The sequence below is a fragment of the Embiotoca jacksoni genome, unplaced genomic scaffold, assembly GCF_022577435.1.
Source record: "Embiotoca jacksoni isolate LCO1_2020_lvr unplaced genomic scaffold, fEmbJac1.0.p SCAF_28, whole genome shotgun sequence".
In the NCBI taxonomy this organism is placed as follows: Eukaryota; Metazoa; Chordata; class Actinopteri; family Embiotocidae; genus Embiotoca; species Embiotoca jacksoni.
Window position 1 is genome coordinate 450001 of NW_027185379.1, and position 23841 is coordinate 473841.

Consider the following 23841-nt stretch of genomic DNA (forward strand, 5'->3'; position numbering starts at 1 on the left):
AATTGGCGTCTGGCGTACAGAGCAGCCGTTGATTGTCGACTATTTTGGTTGCGGGTAAAAAAAAAAATGCCTTTATCTTCCTCTTCTTGTTGTCGGAGCGCGGCTGTTGCAGCATGTGGTGTCGGCCTTCGCTGGTTGACCCACAGCAGTGGGTCAGAGAGAGAAAAAAGATATTCGAGGAGGTGTGTGTGTGTGTGTGTGTGTGTGTGTGTGTGTGTGTGTGTGTGTGTGTGTCGTGCTACGAGAAAAATAAAAATTAAAAAAGAGGAACAATAGACTGGGAGAACGAGTGAGATACGGAAAAGCGTGAAAGAAGATGCCATAAAGATATAGATGGTGAGCAGGAGAGGACAAGCGGAGCCAGAAACAAGCGTCTGCCTGGCTGAGTGGGTGACTGAAAGCTGGAAGCAGATCTGAACTCTTGTTAGCCAACAGCTGCGGAGTGACGGAGAGCTTCGCTGGAAGAAGAAACAGCTGCTGATAGAAAGAAAAACAGAGCAGCGACGACGCCGACAGGCGACACGCCTTCAAGGCCGCATAGCGGGACAACGGGCCAGAGAGGAAGATGATTTACGAGCCGAATGAAATCTTCTCACCGGCTCTAATGAGCTCTGACATCATGTGGCCGGAGAGAATTTATTGAAGGATTTTAGAACTTTTATTATTCGGTATTTGTTTTTGTTTCCCCCCCGTCCCTCGAGTGCTCTCTTGTAAAACTGTGTTCACACCGCAGCACGCTCTCATGTTACGATCCTAATTTAAATATTCATAGTTAGTAAAGAGCAACAAGTGCTCTCAAAACTGACTCGTAAAAAAATTGGTGCATAAACAACTGATTTAAGTTTCGCTATTTCACTATCGATGTCATCGAATGTCCGCGTTGCAAATCTGTTGTTCATTTAAACTGATGTTAAAACTTTCTTGTGCGACAGCCTCACTTGTTCTGGGACGAACCAGCAGCCAAACTGAGACTATATATCAACAGTTGTGTGTGTGTGTGTGTGTGTGTGTGTGTGTGTGTGTGTGTGTGTGTCCCGTGCAGCAGCACGTAAACATCAGCGATTGTCCCATGAAAGCCGAAGCCCTCCGGAGACCTCCCCGTACTGTGCTTGTGATGTAACATAATGAAGTACCACCTACTCACGCCATCGACAGCGCGTTGGTATTGACAGTAAAACGTGTCCTCTCGTCTGTTATTGTTGCATTATGGCGTTTGGCAGTAAGCTGCAGAGCCGTGAGATCGGCTGTAAGTGGTCTGCGGTTTTGTTGTGGTGTTATTGTGGTTATTTCTGGCCTTTTAATTCAGATCGAATCACTGCAGCAGCACTTCCACATTGTTTGGCCGCGATGACAACAGTCAACACACTCACACACACGTGTTTACTCACATCTACTCCGTTGTGGGTGTTTTCCCTGGCCGCACCTCCCTCCAGCCACTTCCTGTGGCCATTTCCTGTGACCTTTCACCTACTCCATGAACACCTGTTTCCTACTTCCTGTTATTGCAGCCCTACACAGGAAGTTTGCCATAAATGTTGCTAGGAAAAGAAAAAAAAGAATAAAAAACGTGGAGTCTGTCTCGCTTTGTTTTCGATGATGAAGAGGTGGAGTGTAAAACTCACCAGATATTTCAGCTTCGGCACAAAAAAATAAAAAAGTCAAACACGGCAACAGTTTCTGTGGCGCCGCTGCTGATGGATGAATGAATGAGTGCGTGAACGTCTACCTGGGTGTTACTGATTTCAGTTCACCGCTACAATACCGTGATCTCTTTCACATTATCACATAGGTTGTCAAATTATAATTTGCCGAGTTGTCATTATACTGTTTGTTACCACATATATCAGTAATTGCCTCTTTATCAAGAATAAATTCAATCAGAATCACAAAATGTACGTAAAACACACAGCAGACACGCCTGCTGGCTTGTGATCAGGATTTTAGACTTTATTTTGCCTTCTTACATCCTTACATAACATTTCATCCATTTTTTTTTTCCTTCGGTCAGTCTCGTGATCTGCAGCTTCTACCTGCTGAGTCAGCAGAATAACACGCACTCGCTCTCTATCTCTTATCTGCTCCAAACCATAATGATTGTCTGCATTTTATTATCCATGCTGTAATTCTGCGTGCGTGTGTGTGTGTGTGTGTGTGTGTGTGTGTGTGTGTGTGTGTGTGTGTGTGTGTGTGTGTGTGAGATTCTCACATCTCTTCCACAGAAAACTCAAACTTATGTGATGTCCTCTGTTCTTATTTTGCTTCCTGTTATCACTTCCTTATAGACATGTGTGCAGGAATATGCACAAAAAAAAAAAAAAAACAGAAAGGGAGGAGGAAACTTTTAGTCGGTGCTGGGGAGTGTTTTGAGGAGGAGAGAGAGAGGTTTTATGGTGGTTTTTGACCTCCTTCCTGGGCGAGGGAGGACAGAAGATAAACACAGAGGGGGACGAGAAACGATCCAAGAAACAGAGGAGTGGAGATGTTTGGTTATTTCACTCTTCATTACACAAAAAAAACTGATTTTGTGCTTTTTACCTTTTAAAGGAGACGTTTTAATTTTCTTTTTACATTATCTCTAAGTAGCTGGAGCACTTTGCACTCTACAAATTGAACATTTCATCCATTGTGACACATGCTGTTAGAAGGTAATGTCCTTCCCGAGTGCTGCAGGATGTGCTTTTCAGTTAATATTCCTCCATTCAAAAAAAAAAAAAAAAAAAAAAAAGCAGCTCATGTAACAGCAGACTGAAACCGTCCTATTGTGTATCACTGGATGTCATCCTTTAATACATCTATCACTTCCCATCACTGTATACTCAACATACTCTCCAACAATTTGCTTTACTCATATGTTAGTTGAATTATTTATGAACCCAGATCCATCTCAAAACTTTAGGGACTTTAGTTTTTACCAGATTCTCATGTGAATTGAAGCAGAAATACAAACAGCCAAAGGAAGAGGACGTGCTGTGAGCTGGGACAATGTACATTTTTAACATAATTTTTTTTTTATCCACAAATTACACAACAAAAAGTGCACATCGGTAACCATCAATCTCCTCAAAAAGTAATCATTGTGCTTTACACTCGTTGGAAGGATTATCTGACTGACAGGATGAAAACCAGGAATAATTCTCCTGCTGCTCAAACACTCCCATTAAATCCCTCTAAATGAGAGGAAGCTCTACCGTCATGTCTTTATGACAACAACAAACAGAAAACACATCAGATCGAATCATCTTTTATTTCCAATTGTTTAAAAGCAGTAAAATAATTGAAGTCCATGTGTTGTACGTCCTTCCACCATCCTCCAGGATCTCAGGAGAGGAAATGTTGTTTCAGCCCATGTGTCTCTGTGTACACATTATATTTGATGTACTTGGACTTACGTGGCTGTTTATATATCTGTAGTATTTGCACAGTAAGAATGAAATGCCACAAAATCCTCATCGTGGATCTGAAGTTAGAGCATGTAGTGGAAGGACTATATACACTAGCAGTGTGTAGTTTACTGCTGGTGGAGGGGGGGGGGGGCGTCCATATGGACATATTCACATTTGTCCACGTTAACACCGTCAGTCACTGCGGCCCGGCTCTTCTCTCATTCTGTTATTTTTAACCTGCAAAGGGGGTTTTCTGTGCTCTCGGATGATCCGGGGAACGGAGGCAGAACGACAGCAAGCCGCGATGGAAAAAGACGGATGACACAGGGCGAGCGAGGTAGAGGCGGACTGGAAGAGAGAGAGAGAGAGAGAGGCGACTAAGCCCGTGGATCAGTAGGAGGCAGATTAAACTAAAGTCCCCGCTTAAGACTTCAAAGTTCAAACTCAACAGTTGTCTGCCGTCCGACACGCAATCCTGTCCATACTGGTGTGGATGCAAATCTCAGAGAACACGCGTGTTGTTTACGTGTGTTTTATCTGCCATTTTAAATTTGTTCACACAAGTGCACGTGAAAGTCTTTTGTGTCTTTGCATCCGTGCCCGCAGGTGTGTGTGCATGTGTGTGTGTGTGTGTGTGTGTGTGTGTGTGTGTGTGTGTGTGTGTGTGTGTGCATGTGTGTGTGTGCATGTGTGTGTGTGTGTGTGTGTGTCATGTGTGTGTGTGTGTGTGTCTTCACGTCCAGTGATGACACTGATAGACGGCCTTGCGACCTGGATGGAACGCGGCACAAAGCTCAGATAAGAGGACGGCTCGTCATTACCACGACGACAGCTTCTAAAATTGACTTTTCCCAACATCAGTATGGGACACGTTGCTGCGTTGACCTACAACGAACAAAGGTTTTTAAATATTTTCAGACCGCCGCGCTAGAACGTGTTCAAACAAAGGATGAATACCTTTTAAATGCTGCGCGCAAACACGCAGAAGTTTGAATTTGAATTCGTGCCATTTAATTGTGCTCACGGATTTCCATTTGTTGCTTCGTGATTTCTGATTGTGCACAAGCGAAAGTCTCAAATGAAAACGACGGAACCATAATTTAATCCCACGAAGTTACTGTTTTTGAAAAAAATGAGTTTGCGGCGGCGTTTTCAGCTTCTCTGAATATGAAGAAGAAGCTTCGACATTAAAGGAGATTTTAGTGGAAACTTTTGCTCCGATTTTGCATTTTATAAAATTAGAATTCAGACGGGAGGGAATGATGGCAGCCGGCTGGAGGCTGTGTGTTAATACATCTGTATGTCAAGGTCGAACCCTGACAAACTACTGCCACATGCAACGTGTGTGTGTGTGTGTGTGTGTGTGTGTGTGTGTGTGTGTGTGTGTGTGTGTGTGTGTGTGTACTGTCATGGCTATTCACGGTTCCTCATTTGTCAAATGAAACCCAAATTGTTGTGTCCGTGACCTCTGCACCCTGTTAGCTTATCACTAATTCTTGTCTATGCAACACACACACACACACACACACACATACATACACACACACACACACACACACATACATACACACACACACATACACACACACACACACACCAGTTCACAGACACACAAAATGACGTGTCATGCTTTGATTGATGAAGCGAAACATTTGTCTTCTTCGGTCTCTCTCCGTTTTAAACGCTGTGAAGACGACGGGACAACTTCAGGGCGACCGGGGACACTTTCGAGAATCTCTGCAGGGCGACCGCTTGACAACGATTAATTACGGTCAACATTTAATTCTCCGACAACATTTTCATTGATCCACTGAAGTTTCGTCTCCGCTAATTGCAACGGTTGCTCCGCAACATGATGACAGTAAAGTAAGGAGCTTTACAAACGTTTGGGGAGACGAACATCATCGAGTCCCCTCCGATGTCTTCCGTCGCCCCGTCTACACACATGAACTACTAAATATTTACTTTGCAGTAAAGTGTGAGGTTTATTGGACGGAGGAGAAAAGCGATGTCAGGACTGGAGGATGTTGTGGTTCTGATCAGAGGATGCTGGTTTAATGTTGTGAGACCAGAACGAGCACTTGATGAGGCTGTTTCAGAGTTTTAGTGTTCAAGCTGTTTCATCAAAATTACCCAAGGTTTTTTTTTTCTCCTTTCTGTTATGATAATGGTGATATTTAAATATTTTTTCTTCAAAGTACAAGCTGTTAGCAATTTGACAGTTTTGGCCTTCATGACGACCCGACAGTGAAACCCTGAACTTGTTCCAAGTTGTCCCTGAATCAAATCAGCCAGTCTGCTGTTGACATTGATTTGGACTTATCTGCTAAGCCGGCATCCCTGCTGAAGTCAACACTTCCCATCCCTGGTTCCTTCACACTCTTTGCCAGGGTGTATTCACGAACAGGAGATTGGCTTTGACCTTTGACCTCAGCCCAGCAGCTGCAGCAACAGGACGTTCTAGTCAGCAGCTGGGTTGATGCCAAACTCTTCTCTCCTCTGCAGAAAGGTTCCTCCCAAATGACGTAAAGCTCTTCAAGGAGGAAAAATAAAACAGAAAGGGAGACACTAGAGATAAGGACGAGTGGAAGAAACTTTTTTTTTTTTTTTTTTTTTTTTTTAAGTATTAAACCAGAGCAGCTGAGGGAAAAAAAACAAAACATGAAAGAGTTGCCACTGTATGATTGCCTGCATGCTGCCAACTGTCACATAATCGTCTTTGTGGCAGCTCTGCAGAAAGGTGCTGGGAGCAAAGGATTGTGGGTAGGCAGGAGGCTGCCCGCCTGCGTCGGCCATTAGAGCGAGTCGAAGCGTCCGCTCAATAAAATCCAGGATGAAGTTGATGATTTCACATTAAAACACCCTTCAGAACGGGAACACGTTGCATCCGTGTGGGAGTGTTTGTGTGTTTCACCTTGAGAAGAGAGGAAAGATAGAAACGGTTGAAACGCACGCGAAGACCGCGGCGGCGAAACATTACGAAGCACCGGACGAGGAAAGACACACACACACAATAAAATAAAAGGCTTCGTGTGAAATGACAGACGTGAAACGCACGGATGTATGAACGTGAGACGGGACGCAGAGGAAAAGCAACAACGTGGAAAGAAAACAAAAACAGGGAGGAAAAGGAAGCGGAGGAGTGGAGGCGAACGGAGAACCTCGTTAACAAAGAATCAGGCGGATAGAAAGATGGTCGATGTGATCATTAGCACCAGGAGGGATTCAGACATCGCTGTACACCCTGTTTATCCTCCCACACCAACACTGTGTGTGTGTGTGTGTGTGTGTGTGTGTGTGTGTGTGTGTTTCAGTGCAGAGGATGAAAGGTTTTTGCGGGTAAAAATCTTTCCGACTCCTTCCACTGGCTCTCCTGCTGCTTGTCACTTATTTATTTCAGCCCTCCTTTTCATTTATACCCCCCTCCCTCCACCCTCCCCCCCTCCACCCTCCCCCCCTGTCTCATCCCCCGCTCATCTCCTTACTGCTAAACCACCACGCTGGAACATTTTCACATGCAAAAAATTAGACTTCTGAAATAACATTGGAAGCGGCGATGAATGCCGAGGAGCCATATTGTTTATTCTTATTTCACACAGTCTTCGTAATTGTTGTGTGGCGTGAATGTCGGCATAATCGTGTATTTAGATGACACAAAGAGGCCAAATCAGTGTGCCTTATGCAAATCCTAACACAATCATAGCACTACACAATAAATCCTTTTTGTCCCCCCACTTCTTGAATAAAACATGTACATGTGCTCTTAATGTTCGGATCATTACCAGCACCGAGGTTACAGCTGTGGTCTGTTTGTTAATTATATAGCATTATAATTATTAGGAGATCTAGAAATGTGCATATTTTTAATGAAGTTTGGTGGGCAAGGTACAGATTCAAGGGTTGGAGAGATACAACTCTACTAAATAAATAAACACAACGATAATAATTAGCTGTAATTTCTCTCATTATTTTTCATTTCCAATTAAATGTTTTATAACCCTCAGGTCCACATGTAAAATTAGGTGTGAAGTACGTGTGAGATTTGTTTGTTACATCTAATTTCCAGTTTTTTTTCTCCCTTCAAAATAGCCGGTCAGGAAAAATAAATTATAATTATTTTAATTGCTCCATCATTATTTGAATTAATATAAGAAAAACGTATTCATGATTTTGACCACATCCACTGGCTATGAGTGATTTAGAGTTCGGTTCAGGAAAAAAGAAAAAAAGAAAAGGCAATCTTGAAAGCTGCGGCTCAGCAGTGTTCACACTTTGTTCACGCTTTGCTCTTCTCATGAATCTGCAGATTGTAGCAGAGCCTCGGAGAGCAGCGAGGCGTAAACAGACGAAGGAGCCTCGCTGTGTACGTTGCCTCGAAGTAACAACTCACTAATCAATAGAAAATTGGGCTGCGAGCTTCCATTCATTCAGAGATGAGCGAACAAAAGGAACAAAACAAAAATCACAACTGTTAACACAACGGAGAGACCGGAAGCCGCTCCGCAAACAAGCGCTCGCTTTCGGGGAGGAGATAATTCTCTTAATATTCAACTTGAAGCAGTGAGAAGTGAAACTGGGACGCCGTCTGCAGGTTTACATTTGCTTTTGTTATCGGCTACCTCCTTGCACGCCTCGTACAAATGTTCTATTTCTATGTAAATTCCTCTTCCGCCTGCGGTGCCGACCGGGAGCCGTGTGACGCGCTGTGACAACCGACCTCTGCGTCGAGGCTGCTGCACGCAGATGTTACGCTGCTTCAAAAAAACGTGGCAAACAAAGGGAGGAGGGAGGGAGGGAGGGAGGGAGGGAGGGTAACGAAGAGAAGAGGGGTGAGACCGGCAAAGCAATTGGAAAGGTCTTTGAATTTTTCTTTTGCAAGATTAATTAATTCTTCCCTCTTTGAATTTTTTTTTTTTTTTAATTATTTTTCTTTACATGAAGACAAAAAACAAGCGCTCCTCTTTTTTCCTTTTTTCTTGTATGGAGGCCAACTCTTTCTGCTCCCATCCCTGTAGCTCACCTCTCTTTCTGCTCTTAATATGAATATTTGTCTCTCAGGCCAGCAGCAGATATCAGAAGGGAACTCTTGAACACATCCCCATTTATTTATTTAGCGGGTGTCTGCTGCTGCAGGTGACTTTGTTTGGGAAAAACAGCGTCGCAGAGACAATTTTTATTGTTGTTGTTTTTTTGCACTGAGGAGCAAAATAACTCAGTAGTTTGCAACAAGTTGCAGCTGAGGGCTTTTTCCTTTTTGTTGTTGTCGTTGTGCATCGAGGTCACTCAACACCACCGATGTACAGATTCAAGAGAACGAGGACTTAACGATTAAATGGGAATTCATCTTTAACCAAACCCACGAGGTCTCTTCTTAATGTCTTGTGTAATTTAATCCACAGAACTGTGCGCACCAACGAGAAAATGTGTTTAATATAATTGCAAAGTGAATATCATTCAACTTCAGACTGAAATATTGAGTAGATTCATTTGAAAATAAAAACAACCATCGCTATTTACCACCCGTGTGTGTGTGTTTGCGTGGATGATGCAGAATAATTATTGCGGTTTAATGGCCTCCCGTAGATAAGGAGAGTACTGCGGGATCGATTTCCAATAACTGTGACATTAAATAAAGTGCTTCGTGGTATTTAATTGACCGATGAAGCAGCATCGTATGCGGCGCTCTGTATCACGAGCAGCGTGTGTGACGGTAAATAATTTCATCATGGAGATGTGTGAAATGAGAATACACTGCAGCGTGTTGGGAAGCGAAGAGTGAGCGTGTGCGTGTGTGTGTGTGTGTGTGTGTGCGTGTGTGTGTGTGTGTGTGCGTGTGCGTGTGTCTGTATGCGTGTCAACGCCTCACTCCCTTTCACTACCCTTTTGAATGCTGGAGCTGTGTTTCCATGGCAACGCTGACCCCTGAGAGTCAATGTTATTTTTTATTTTTTTCACACCAGTCGCCTCTTTAGAATTCCTCTCTCTCTCTCTCTCTCCGTCTCCGTCTCCGTGTCTCTCATCCGTCCTCCTACTCCGTTTACCTCTCTCTACCTCTCCGTCTCTCGTCGTCTCACCAGCCAACACTTTGTCTCACCCTCCTCTCTCTCTTGTAACTGCGTAAGCAGAGCGATGAAACAGAAAACACTTCGTTGGTTATTGTGCGGTCTACATTGTCTCTGTCGAGCTGTCCCTTCAGGACGTTGTTACGCCGTTGCCGTGCTCACCCACACACGGGCAGACGGTCCATGTTGTCTCTCCGTATTCAGACGTGGTTCGGTGTCTCTCCACGTCTCTTCTTCACCTCTTTTTTGTCTCGCGTCCTTCTCCAGCTCTCGAAGGCAGCTCGTATCAAAGACTTTTCTTCGCCGGTCTCGTCACATATTTCTGCCTCTTTTAAAAATGATGATTATTTTGTTTAATTGCACGACTCGTTGAGGATCCAAGAGGATCTGTTATCTTGCGTGATGAGTCCGACTACACCGTGTGGCGTTGTCTTCTCTGTTGTACATGCACGGTGTCAGTCAGCAGGGACACACGTCTCTCTGATCTGTCTGCTCGGTGCAGACGCTCGCTTGTGTGTCCTGCACTCGTGGGAGTTTTATCTGCAGCCGGTCGGAGATGAATCTTCTTTCGCAGAGTAATAACCAACGATTTTTCTTGTGTTTTTTTTGTCCTCCTTCCTCCCCGCCCCCGACAACAGGCCAAGCTGATCGTCCCCAACAGTACGGCGGGGCTGATCATCGGTAAAGGCGGAGCTACGGTCAAGGCGGTGATGGAGCAGTCAGGGGCGTGGGTGCAGCTCTCCCAGAAGCCCGAGGGTATCAACCTGCAGGAGCGCGTGGTCACCATCAGCGGCGAGCCCGAGCAGAACCGAAAAGCGGTGGAGATCATTGTCCAGAAGATCCAGGAGGACCCGCAGAGCTCCTCCTGCCTCAACATCTCCTACTCCAACATCACGGGGCCCGTCGCCAACTCCAACCCCACCGGCTCCCCGTACGCCAACTCCACCGAGGTCATGCCGTCCGCGGCGGCCGCCGCGGCCGCCACGGCTTCTTCTCTGCTCGGCCAGGCGGGCCTGGCCGGGGTCGGAGCCTTCCCGACCACCATGTCCAGCTTCTCGGGCAACGACCTGCTCGCCATCACCTCCGCCCTCAACACTCTGGCCAGCTACGGTTACAACACCAACTCTCTGGGCCTGGGGCTGAATCCCGCCGCGGCCTCGGGCGTGTTAGCCGCCGTAGCGGCGAACGCCAACCCGGCAGCGGCCGCCGCAGCTAATTTGTTAGCATCCTACGCTAGCGACGCGTCCACCAGCGCAGCTCACCCTGCAGCCGGTCTCGGAGGCTTCTCCCTGGGATCCCTAGCCGCTGCTACGGGAGCCACCAACGGCTACCTGAGCGCCGCGTCGCCGCTGGTGGCGTCATCTCTACTGGCCACGGAGAAGCTCGCCGAAGGAGCGAAGGAAGTGGTCGAGATCGCCGTGCCAGAAAACCTAGTGGGAGCCATCTTGGGGAAAGGAGGGAAGACGCTAGTGGAGTACCAGGAGCTGACCGGCGCCAGGATCCAGATCTCCAAGAAAGGCGAGTTCATCCCCGGAACTCGGAACAGGAAGGTGACCATCACGGGTTCCCAGGCCGCCACGCAGGCCGCACAGTACCTGATCAGCCAGCGAATCACCTACGAGCAGGGGGTACGCGCCACCAACCCACAGAAGGTGGGCTAAACCTGACAGCCAATGAGAAACGAGGAGGAAAAAGAGGAAGAAAAAAAAAAGAGTGGGGGTTTGGGGGAGGAGTATTAAAAAGTGAGAGTGAGAAAGGAAAAAGGAAAAAGGAGAGGAGAGCAAGAATGTCGGAAGGAATCTTTCGCGCCGTTTTCTTCTGCGTGTTTTCAGTATTCTCTATTAAAAAAAAAAATTTTGACGCAAAAGCAAAAATGTGCTGAGAAGACGAGGAGGGAGAGGAGCGAGTTATTACGCTGAAAAACCAAGAAAAAAATGTGTAAAATGTAAATAAGGTTTTATTACTTAACGTCTTGACCTTTCGGGATTTTTTTATTGTTTTGTTTTTGTTTTTGTTTTGTTTTGTTTTGTTTAGTAAATTAAGGTGTCTGTTCGTTTGTGTATTGTGTGGACAGAGCTGAATGCCATGTAGACAGGCCGACTGCCTGAGAGGCTACAGGAAGTGAGGGGAGGGAGGTAAGGGCATGGGCACGGAGGGGGGGGGGAGGGTTGTCGTTTACAGGGTACGACGCTCCGCCCCACCCCGAAACCCCAAATCCCTTATGGAAACGACCCTTGTTCCTCCCTCCCCCTGCAGCCCACACCCATTACCCTCCCAGTAGGGTTTTTGTTTTACTTCTAGGAGATTTACCCTAAAGCCCCTCGCCCCACCTCTCCCAAATGCCCCTCTCACTACTTGCCCCCCCTCTCCCCCCCCCCCCCCCCCCCCTTTCACAAGGGTTTTGTAATAAGCAAGACTGCAAACTTCAGCCCGGTGTGTGAGAGAAGAAATGTTCTGACTCCCCCCTCCCCCCTCCTCTCTCCCCCTCTTCCTCCCCCTGACACCTTTGATTCTTTCTCCGACGTAAGATCTCACCTCCCTCCTCCTCCTCATCCTCCTCATCCTCCTCCCTCTCTGAGAGATGAAGGAAGGGTAAGGTGAAATTGGGGGAGTGGTGTGGAGGGGGGGGGGGGGGGGGGGGAGAACGGGGGAGGTTGGGGGGAGGGGGGGGAGAGAGGGGGGGGAAGAATCAGCCAGGCGTTTCTTCATTTGCACACACACCACGATATACCCTGTGATGTATCCCACAAGCAGCGCAGCGCCGCGGGGGTGCTACGACACGTAGCGCCCTCCACATGCGGCTCTAGTGTTTGAGATAGATTGCCGAGGTGCACGCTGATGACCTCACGTAGTGCGAAACCTAGAAACGACGAGAGTGATACTGTGCAAGCTGCGGCAAACACACAGGATCTGTGGCTTTTTTTTTTTGCAGTCTGCTGTGATAATTCTATTAATGATATTGTCATGAATATTACAATAGGAATCATCACCATTGTCATTATTTATTAATGAGTTCACCCATATAAAGCTCAGTTGTTTTTTTGTTTTTTTTTTAAATCTGTGAATTCAGGTTGACATGAATGTAAATGAGACTATTTTTGATTTGAATTTTTTTGTTTTAATTTAAGTGGATTGAAGATGAATAGTAATGTCACATAGTGTAATATATGTCTTATTTAAGTCCAGTAAGAAAGCCGCCCCAGGCATTAAGATCATTACAGTGAAGGATCACCTTATATATCCAGTCAAAGACCAGAACAGGGAACACACACACACACACACACACACACACACACACACACACACGCCCACGCACACGCACACGCATGCACGCACTGAGACAAAAACATGATGATGCCATACTTGGTGCTAGAAAAAGGGAATTCACCATATCTAAGATGCAGATTGCAGTAAGACTTCTAGAGTAGCAAGACAAATATCTCAAGCCACAGGCTGCAGTGCAGCTCCTTTAACCTTAAGTACCCGGTTACAATGCTTGGCTATCTTAGCTCATGCTGCAAAAATATCACTGCTGTTTATATCTGTAGTAAAATGCCCTGTTGCAGTTTTGCCTACAATGTAAAATTATAACTGAAATCAATAATTTAGTTGAACAGAGACGGGTTCTGAGATGACCCGCTGCTGCTGCTCAGCCTGTGGTCTTCCCAAACCTTTAGATTAACCCAAATCACAGACTAGATCAAGCAAGAGCACTTAAGACGAACAACATACTACTGAGAAATGCAAACATCGGGTAAGAGGAAACACTGAAACAAGATGAGGGGAAGTCGTTTGTCTCGGGTCCACCGCTGAATCTGCGAGCCTCGCTAGTAGGTGTGCTACTTTAAGCCAGCGTGCATATCAGTAAAGGAGATATATAGCCTCACTGATCTCTGCCCTTATCAAGCAACCATCCAAACGCCAATGAGGTAAAGGGCAGACAAGAGATTCTCAACATACGTCCAAGGAGCTGAGCTCATTTCTGCCTCTGGCAAACTGCAGGTCTCCCTTGGCAACCGGTTTACTGCCCACTGTAGACCCATGAGGCTGCTGAATATGCTGTTGTTTCTTTTGTGATTGATTTTTTGTTTTGTTTTGTTTTGTGTCGTGTTTTTTTTATTTTTTATTTTTTTTGTTTGTTTGTTTTTTAACAATCGGAGTACACTGAATTTTTGTCTTAATGCACTGTGAAGCGAGGGACCTATGAGGTCAGGGATGTATGCCGCAGATGGCATTGTGATTGGATGGTTTTTGTATGGCAGGGAAAAAAAATACACATATATGAGATGTATCTAGAATGCATATGAAGAACTTAACCAGAAATGCACGTCATATCTGAATATTGAAGGAGGAGAAAGAGACTAGGTCGATGAAGAGGATCAATCAATTGAGGTCACAAGTCGAGATCAATTAGATTCTACTTCCCTGTTATCTTGGAAAAAGTGTTTTGTTATTCGAGGGCGGGATGTTGGGGGAGTGTTAGGTGTCCAGTAGCAGATTAAAGAGACTGGAACACATTCTAAATTCAATTTTCTATTGCAGCTGTGTCTTTTTCATGAACAGTTTAAATTGATAATGTACTGCACATCCAACGGGAAAATCCCTGGACAGATATCTAATTTTTAACAGGAGGTGAAATATGACGTATTGTAAAATGCCAAAAACAAAATGAGGAGGGGGTGCATTTGATTTATTGACCGAAACAGCCTCGTGAGGGGAGGTTACACCTCAAAGGTGGGAAAAAAAAAAAAAAAAAAAAAAAAACTACCAGACCTAATGATTCTTTTGAAACCAATTTCGACCCAAAATCCTCCACTGTGCTATCGAATGTGTCACTCTCTGTTGGAGCGCCAGTGAGGGTTTATCTCCACATCTTGGTAAGGAGGCTTCTTTACTCCCATCTAACACCATCCACACTCTCCTCACCCTCCCACCCGTCCTCAGTTCTCCAGTGCACTCCCATCCCGACACCCCCTCTCCTCCTCCCACATCGCTCCATGGGTGACTATGTCTGGTGTTACGATCAATGCATGTCTGCTGCTTGCCCGGACAAACGACCGAGATAGAGTCTCTCTTCTCTTTGCCTCCTCGGGCGGCTGAGACCGGGACAACCTGATGCTCCGCCATCAGAGAACAATCACACCTGCAGAGGAAGTCATAGCTGGCAGGGCACAGTGCACAAACACTCAGTGTATTTTACTTCATGACACTGAAGAAAACATTGTTAATTTGGAAAACCTCCACCATTAAAAACATACACATATTGTGAGGTAGTATTTTTAGCTGATAAGGGTTTGACTGGATTTTAGGACAAAAACCTCATAAGAAAACTAGAACCATCAACCAACATGGTGTTCTTTTGTTCCACTGTAGAACTCTACTGTGCAGTTTGCATTCATTAACTGGTTTTCCATTCTATTTAATGTGAGTTATGTCACTTTTGAGCAGGTAGACCATCGATTTATTGCTCATTAGGCAAAAATGGCAAATAATTAGCGATTAGCTTTGCAAATGGGATGATTTGCTGCTTTTATTGCTTTAATATCGGTGTAAATTCAACACGTCCAGGTGTTGGATTGTTAGTCAGATAAAACGAGTAACTTCTGACGTGCATTTTTCACCGTTCCGTGGATTAAGATTAAAAGTTCATATTTGAAGATTACTTAATTAATTAATTTTCATCCATCAGGACAAACCTGCTTTGTATTCTGCGGAAAGCAACAGTGTACATGCAGCACAGTAGGTTTACAGTGGCAAAACAGCATTGTAACTCCTGATATAGGTGCCAGTTGATTTAATTAATACGGGACGGGTTTGTTTTTCATCTCATATTAAAAACTTATAAAGTTTGTTTTTTACACAGCGGCCAATCTCTTTAGTTTTCTTAATGTTTAGGCGATTGAGATAAAAATGTGACAAGTACTGGAAGCAATACATGTAGTGGCATGTTGTGTTGTCCTGTCCCTTATCCTCTGTCTGCCGTAGGAGCTTTTGGATTTACCTGTAGATGTTGAATAGGTTTACGTGAGTAAAATCTTTTATTTTGTGGAAGATGCTGCTATTTAATAATAACTGATGTACTAAAAATACAAGGTAAAACATATCGAAATCTGTCCTTTAGCTGAAGAGGCTAGTTTCAAGTGGCAGTGTAATACATGCTCTGTTGTAAGCTGATGATAAGTTAATAATTGTGTAATTCTGACCTGAACAAGTAAAACCTGTGCCAAAATAAGACTTCACAGAGTTAAACTGTAAATGTGTTGATTTAAACCGCATTAGGTAAGAGGAGACATACTTTTATATTAAGAAAATGTGAAAAGTGCCAAATGAACCATATTTATAATTAAATGCATAGAGAGGGAGTCGTCCCCGAGACACTTTTTAAGAACTAGGTAGACTAACGGACAAAGCGCCTCAGTATAACAGTTTGTTTAAGCCCTCTCTGTTCCTGCCACAAGAGACGGGACTGTTGTGTTAGCCAAGTGTCAGCCAGTCCTCTGGGAGCTACACGTCCCATAATGCAACAGCACTACGACTCTGGGGCGAGACGAATCAATATAGCGATAGGTTAGCATAATAATGCTAAAGAAAAAAAAAATGTGACTAGATAGCATTCTTAAATACAACCTTTTATAGTTACAATAAAATTGTATTTTGTGGAAATAGATGTTATCTTTTTTGCACGTCTATAATGCATGATATCAAAGTGACGCGTGGACAAAAAAAAGGAAAAAAAAATCAATGAAACAAAAAAGAACTGACAAAAAAATTAGGCAGTGTGTGTTGTTCATTTTTCGGAGACAAGTCTTTGCATGCCGATAAAGGGTAGAGCATTTTGATATTGTTTTACACGTTCAAATGTTCGTCGTTTTTCAATGCAGCGGCATTAAGTCCTGATCTACCTTCAACAGGCGGACTAAATGTTTGATTTTCACGTTACAACAGAATGAGTATTTTGTTGTTGAGTTGACGAACCTTCCTCAGAGGGAAATGAACAAAACTCTCGAACAAACCTAAGACTATTTTGCTACTTTTTGAGTGAGCTTGGACTAAAAAAAATAAATAATAATTTCTCAGTTGCCACTTAACTTTAGAAAGGATTTAAAAAAATAAAATAATTCAGGATCAAATTTCAAATAGAAACTGAGATTGTCCATGAATGTACTCACCTTTCCATAAGTTTGCATATCACTCTTCTGACCACTGGCGTGCAGTCGAGGCTTACATGTGTTTTTCTGTGTTTTTTGTACTCTAACATTACTAACCCTTGACGAGCTCTCGGTATAACTATGTTGTCTGTCTTTTTATCCCCCACGCTCTGCGCTCTGGCTTGTCTTGTAATTGATATGCACCTTATCGACCACACATAGGACATCGGAGCATCTCTGGCCCCGCCCACTGTGCTCCGACGGGTTCGGGAAGAGGTTCATAAAGGGAGACTGTGTGAGAGGAAAAACAGGTGAAAACTCCCCTTCTCTCGCCTACAAAATTCAAAATAACACAAACACACGTGCACGAGTGTGTGTGCTGCGCCGTCGGCGTCCCTCGGGCGCCTCGACGCACAATTTGGGACAGATTGTGTTTTCGCTCCCTTAATATGCAATCCAGGGCTCTGATCTTAGAGAGAGGAACAACACCGAACATTGCCAGAGTTTTTTGTTTTGTTTTTTCAAAATGGCAATGCACTGAATCCTTGATCGCCCCCCCATTCTCTCTCTCTCTCTCTCTCTCTCGTTTTCCCAGTTCAGTTTAATTAGATGCTCTTTTCACTTCAATGTCAAACTGCTTCTTTTTTTTTTTTTTGCCAAAGTCTCTCCCCCTTTGTCGAGAGAAAAAAAAAAAAAAAAACGAGTATTTTCAGAGTCGTCATGTTTTTTGTATTGTGACAGATGTTGTCACGGTAACTGGCCCGCTATATACCTGCAGAAAACTCCCCGAGATGAACAAACAGAATCGAACTTTCCATAACTGCTCTTAGTGACACGCTTGCACTAAACTCTGCTGTTACTGTGCATGGCAGGCCGAGCTGAGGTGGGGGGGGGGGGGGGGGGGGGGGGTCGGTGTGCAAGACTACTGTAGATGTGTAGCCTTACTGTAGGTGTTTATTCAGCATTGTATTTAGATGTGCATGCTCCTCTCTCTGAGTTTGTCTGCTTTAGGCCGGCGCCGTGCTCGTGGTGTCTGTGTTGCGACGTAGCCAGCTAGTCATGTTTACGTTTTCACGTCCTTTTTCCTTTTTTGTTTTTTTAACTGTGATATGTAGTGGAATGCAAAACTTTACTCTAACCTGCTCGCCAGGTGACCTCATTGCTTCTCAGTGGGTGTGTGGCTCTTCGACATAGTCCTCAGATGTTGTTTTCTGCCCACCCCCCCCACCTTACCCCCTCACTCCCCCTCCCCCTTTCCACCGCCACCGCTCCACCTACCTCCACAAACTCAAACCCGCTCTCACCCACACCCACCACTGACCCTTCCACCTGTTCAAACAACCTCTAAGACATATTATGGGACCCTACTCTTCCACCCCCCTTTTTCGACCCCTCTTCCTCCCCAACTCGGGCCCCATCAAAGCACCAGCAACTGTAGACTGCATTTGTCATATCACTGTTTTTCTGTTCCTTTTTCTCGTTCTGTGTTGATTTTTTTTCCTGGTTTTGATTTGTACTGTATTCTCTAACCCAAACCAGTTTTAACAAAATGCCATTTCTCTGTGTAGCCTGTTTACCCCTTACACACACACACACACACACACAAACAAACACACACAAAAAACAAACACACACACACACAAAAAACACACAAAAACACACACACTCCTCCATGCCTTCTTTTTTGCACTTTCACTGCCCACTCCTCCTCCTCGCCCAAACATACACACACTTTCCTCCTCCGCCTCCCACGAGTCTCTTCTCTCGAGTGCCAAAATAGAACAGAGAGGAGAAAAAAAAAAAAAAAAAAAAAAAAAAAGACAACAACAGCAACAACAACAACAACAACAACAACAACAACAACTACCATTCCAAGCGTTACTTTGAGTTGTTCTTGTGTGTCGGACATCCATCCTGGAAGCACCCATGAAGCCAGCATGCTCCGCCCTCATAACATGATGTCGCTCATGACGCCTCAACTGAACAGCACCTTGCCCCCCACCACCACCACCACCTCCTCCTCCTCCTCCTCCTCCTCCTCCTCCTCCTCCTCACCACCCCCCACAGAGCTAAACCCGACAAGGATTAACCCTTCTGCAGGTTGGCTACCTACCTACTGTCCTGCCTCTCAACCTACCTATAAAAAAAAAAAAAAAGCCCTACCGCTCATGCCAGCTGCTTTCCTAATTCTGTCATTTCTTCAGCCTGTGGGACTTCATTGATTGTGTGCCATAGTGTTGGGGGCACCTTTCACTCTCCTCACCTCCCCCCTTCTCTCTATACACCCCACCTCTTCTCTCTCTCTATAACCCCTCCCTCTCTCGCTCTCGCTCCATTTGATTTTTCTCGATGGGAAAGATTCAAAAAAACTCCATTTTTTTTTTCTAATGATGATTCTTTTTTTTTTTTTTTGTTTAACATCCAAACCACGCACGCCGACACATGCACCGCCCCCGTGCAGTGGTGTGGGGAGTGTTTACGCACCGTCAGCTGCGCAGCCATCCTCTGTCTTCTTGAACTTTTTTGAACTTTCACCCCCTCATGAACTTTATTGACCTTCTTCCTCCTCCTCCTACCCCCTTCTGTGTTCATCCAACTGTTTGGACGATAACTCTCCATTCCATCCCCAAAACCTCTCTGAGACTGTGCAATGCTAGCTGATATGATTGGATTTTTTTTGTTTGTTTGTTTGTTGCTCATCATTGGGGACAGTTCTCTGAGATATAAGTCTAAAAAAAAAAAAAGAACAAAAAAAAAAAAAACCAAAAAAAAAAAAAAAAATACAACATATGAAAGGAAAAAAAATATCAAAAAAAAAAAAGAAATGCAGACAAACAAAAAAAGGATAAAACACTAAACAACTGTGTCTCCACAATTTCATTTTTTTTCTCTCGCATTGTAAATATTTTTGTCAGATTTTTGCCGAGCTGTAAAGAGAGAAGTGTTGAGCAGATAGGGGCCGGCAGCATAAAGAGAAACTAGTGGACGCGGTAGACGATCATTACACTTTTCATTCTCTGTATCCGATAGTTAGGTCTGCCTGTATAATCGGCGATGCTCGTTCTACTGTGTTAGCCTGTGCTGTTGTTATTAGTGTTGATTTACCTACTGTATTCGCTGTTTAGCTTCCATGTTGGCTAGAAAACTCTTTAGATAACTGTGCTCATCCAATAATAATACTAACCTTGAGAATTAGTCCAAGGCATTCTCAACATAGGCTTGTTTTTGTACATTTGTTGATGTTTTCCTAACAGTGAGTTGTAGTGGCGCCTTGTATCTTTTATCATCAAGCCATAGTTATTGAAAATGCTTGGTCGTGTTAGAGACATATCATCGTGGAAAACGGCTCGACTCAGCTCCTCAAAGGTTGGACAAAAACCCAGGGACAGGAAAAAAAACAAAAGATTTGAAAAAACTACTAAGAAACTAAGCTCCGCCCGGGCGACAGAATGAGGAAGCTGAGCTGCTAACTTTTGTGCAATACAGTCCTAGTTTACATAACATAGAATGATAGCTTAGAGATGATTAACATCTGCAGGTGCGGCTCAACCATCCTCCCACCTGCAGAACCAAACTTGTATCATAGCTCCATATTTTGCCTCTACATCAGAGACATTTTGAAAGTATTAAAGTGACTGCGTAAGATTAGACTCCACCATTTCATGGCATTGCTCTGAGCTCCACTCTTGATTTATGCTGCCTGCCCCATTGCCCTGAGAACACCATGAGCTATTTATTTCTCAGACTATTATTATTATACTATTAATAAATAACAACGCATCAAGAAAAAGGGAACGACTGGAAAAAGGTGAATTAATATTATTATTGTTTTGTTTTTATTTTTAGTATTTTAGTGGTTGCTTTTAACAACATTCATTAACTGACTTAAAGATTATTGAATATTTAATGTAATTGTAGCATTGTGTTTGTAAAGAGAAAAAAACCTAGTGAGTTGTGTTTCTTGACTTGTGGATTACCAGTGAAGTGGGCAATCTAGTGCTAATATATATGAGGTCTTTTTTTAAGGATTCTTATTTTGCGACAGCAACAGCAGTCATTATAAATGTTCATTTTAGCATCACCTGTCTTCCGTTGTCTTATTCTTCACCTTCCACCACACTCTGCATCATCACAGTAACACATCGCAAGTCTGGGGGTGGGGCTGAGTGTGTGTGTGTGTGTGTGTGTGTGTGTGTGTGTGTGTGTGTGTGTGTGTGTGTGTGTGTGTGTGTGTGTGTGTGAGTCGAGGTGTGTGAACAGTACGGGAGTAAATGTCTTATTTGTCGTGAATGTGCGCAAGAGTGAGAGTTAACAAATCGGTGTGTTTATTTGTGCGTCTATGCAAAATATAGTAAACGTGTGCATGTGTCCTTGTGTCTGTCTGCTCGTGTAACTTGTGTATGAAAGCATGTCCGTTTCAGCATGTCTTGTTTCTGTGTGCGTGTGCGTGTGCGTGTGCTGGGTCTGTGAGGGCGGGGTTCGGGGTGGGTGTTCTGTCCAGTGTCCACCAAAAGCTAAAACCTGTCAGGCTTCCATACTTCCTGATGGAACCTCCTGACGTTATAGCTGCAAACCCTCATCATGTGATCTGACTCAACTCGACTGTCCATAACCCCCTTCAGTCACCTGACCAACCAAATCAACCAATCACTGTCCACCACTACCGCCTTCCCCTGCGCCATCCTTCGCTGCACACCACGTCAGCCCCATGTGATGTTCTCCATCGATAACATACTACTGTCACAATCTACTGTTACATGCTGACAGATCTGGGGATAAATACTCATCTAGAATGGACCTTCGCTTTGTTTGAGGTGTTTTCACCGTTGGGATTGTTAAACGTTTACAAACTAAACAAAGCGCTCCTTAAATTAAGACAAGTGTACCTCGTTTGATTTTCCGAGGGTTTGTTCACCCAAATTAAGAGTTGGTTTGTGCAAGTTTTGAGATATCTGTATCATTTCTGTTCCAAAAACCATGGAGGTGAATGGAATTTAGTTCGTAGTGGTGCTCACAGCATCAAAAATTTACATTTTAAAAATTCAACAGCAACCCTTCTTTGTGTCCCTGTGGTAAACCACAGACCTCGCTGAGAACACTTTTATTGGGACTATTTTTCCTATCGAAAATAGTTGTAGTTGTTGTGCAACAAAATAAAATTGCTTGACAGAAAATCTCTTGAGACAGATAATGCAAAACATTATCTGCATAGCTAAATACCGCTAGATTTAAGTGAGAAATTGTTTTGCATTTTGGATGAACTGACCCGTTAATCTGCATGAGGTGCACTTTATTTTCTGAAGCATCATTTGAAACCATTTGAAATTCAGGTTATTTTCCCCAGAGCTGCATATTACATTTTACTGTTCATACTACTGTACGTGCTGCATACTACCTTACCAGGTCAGAAACCACCTTAACCTGTCTCCATGCCAACCACAGAGGAGCCAGTTGCATGGCAACCGGCTTCCACTACAACAAACCAACCTACCAACCAGCCATCTTCCTCAACTGACGAGGCCACGCCCACCTGACTATGATCGCTCCGTAGAAGAAGAGATAGAGGAAGAGAGAGGATAGGAAGAAGGGATGACAAAGGAAAGAGATGTAGTTGTGATTCTCAGGGTGTCTTATATAGATTACTGTTTAGTCTGTTCTCCAGTCTCACTGGTGTCCTGTTGCCCCTAACTGAGCCCAAAGACGATCATGTCCTCCTTTGATAAATTCCTTGTATTCCTTGATTGATTGACTATTGACCAATTCCTCTCGATCAGTTGATTGATAGTATTGATTGACCATTTCTCTTGAGAGATGCTACACAGCCAGCTGAACGAAGCTCGGCACTGTAACTAATGTTTACAACCCAAATGAGACCAACAACGCTGTTGAAAGAATGTCTAGGACTTCAAAAAAAAAAGAAAAAAAAAAGAAAAGAGAGACAAATCTCTGAAGAGTACTTTCTAAATGATGGAACTTTTCGCTTACTTTCTATGTGACATGAGGTAATGTAATTTTTTTCAATCATTGCATGTGACTATTTTTATTTGCAATGAAACTGTTAGAATGGATGGTACATTTGTGACGTCAGTGCAACGTTGAGACGCCGATGTGAGAAATCAGTCGGTGTCCAATACCGTGTTTTCATGTCGCCGTGAGGAGTGCTTATGGACCAATGAATGCTAAATGTGTGACCATACAAAGCTGTAAAGGTTTTGTTTATTTGTACATGGTTATGGGTAAAATAAACCATTGAAGCAAATTAAATCTTTAGTCTTCAGGAGTAAGCCCGCACACATTCGTCTGTAAAGTCAGCACTAAGAAAAGAACTCTGAACGCTTTCGATAATGTAGTAAATGCACTGTTAAGAGGTAAGTTTCAACAGTTAAAGCCGATCCAGCATAGCACCTGGTAATGTGCTTCCATTCGGATATTCGGAGGGCTTGACTTAATTGGGTCAACCTATTAGACGGGGTGGAAAATGAAAGACAATCAGGGTTCGATCCACCTTCACACATCACCGTCTTCCCTACGACAGGCATCACAATCAAGAAGGGGCAGGGTCCAATTCGCTGACATATTCATCTACCCACAATCCTCCTGTGCACCAGAGTCATCTGATCAACAAACACCTGCACCCCTGCATCCACCATGATTCCACCAACCAGCCAGTCCGCTCCTGTGACCTCTGGCCAAATCGTCTCAGCCCTCTCCATGCCATCGGCTAAGCGGCTAGTGGCTTTTTGAGCTGTTGTTGCAAAGCCCCCTGGGAAATGGAGTCACAATTCACAGCATGGTCTGACCAACCTCTTATCACTTTCCTCCCACACACCTTTCTCCATACGCCACTAAAGAAGTTCCTCCGACTTCCAGCAAGAAGGTCACGGCCCTCGTGGTGTTTTAAGAGTGCATATTGTTACACGTTTAGGTCGCTGCGATCAAGAAAATATACAATATGTTTTTTTCAGGCAGCTAAAAGTCACTTCAATAAAAGATGGATAAAAGTTTTCATTAAAACTGCATTTTTACCGTGTACTAGCCAATTACCACGAACAACAAAGAAAGGTGTCACAACCAAATCTAAACACAGGTTTATACACTTTGTACTCAAACTGTATGTAGAGGGGAAATGTTACACATGTATTTTGCTGATTGGATGCTGATTGGATGATTATGCTGAAGTGCTGTGGGGGCAAAAAATATTCTCATTGGTAGATGTAAACTTCCAGTGAGTTTTCGAGGTCAGTTTCA

The 23841-nt window shown here is 44.0% G+C and overlaps 1 protein-coding gene across 2 annotated transcripts in view; it reads left to right on the forward strand.

Moving 5' to 3' along the window:
• Nucleotides 1-12080, forward strand: part of nova2 (NOVA alternative splicing regulator 2) — a 67695-nt gene extending 55615 nt beyond the window's left edge. For both annotated transcript variants that reach the window (XM_069160998.1, XM_069160999.1), the window contains one exon: nt 10084-12080. In XM_069160998.1, the coding sequence (XP_069017099.1) occupies nt 10084-11106 (1023 nt within the window). In that variant the 3' untranslated portion in view covers nt 11107-12080. The remainder of the gene's footprint in view (nt 1-10083) is intronic.
• Nucleotides 12081-23841: the final 11761 nt, after the last annotated feature.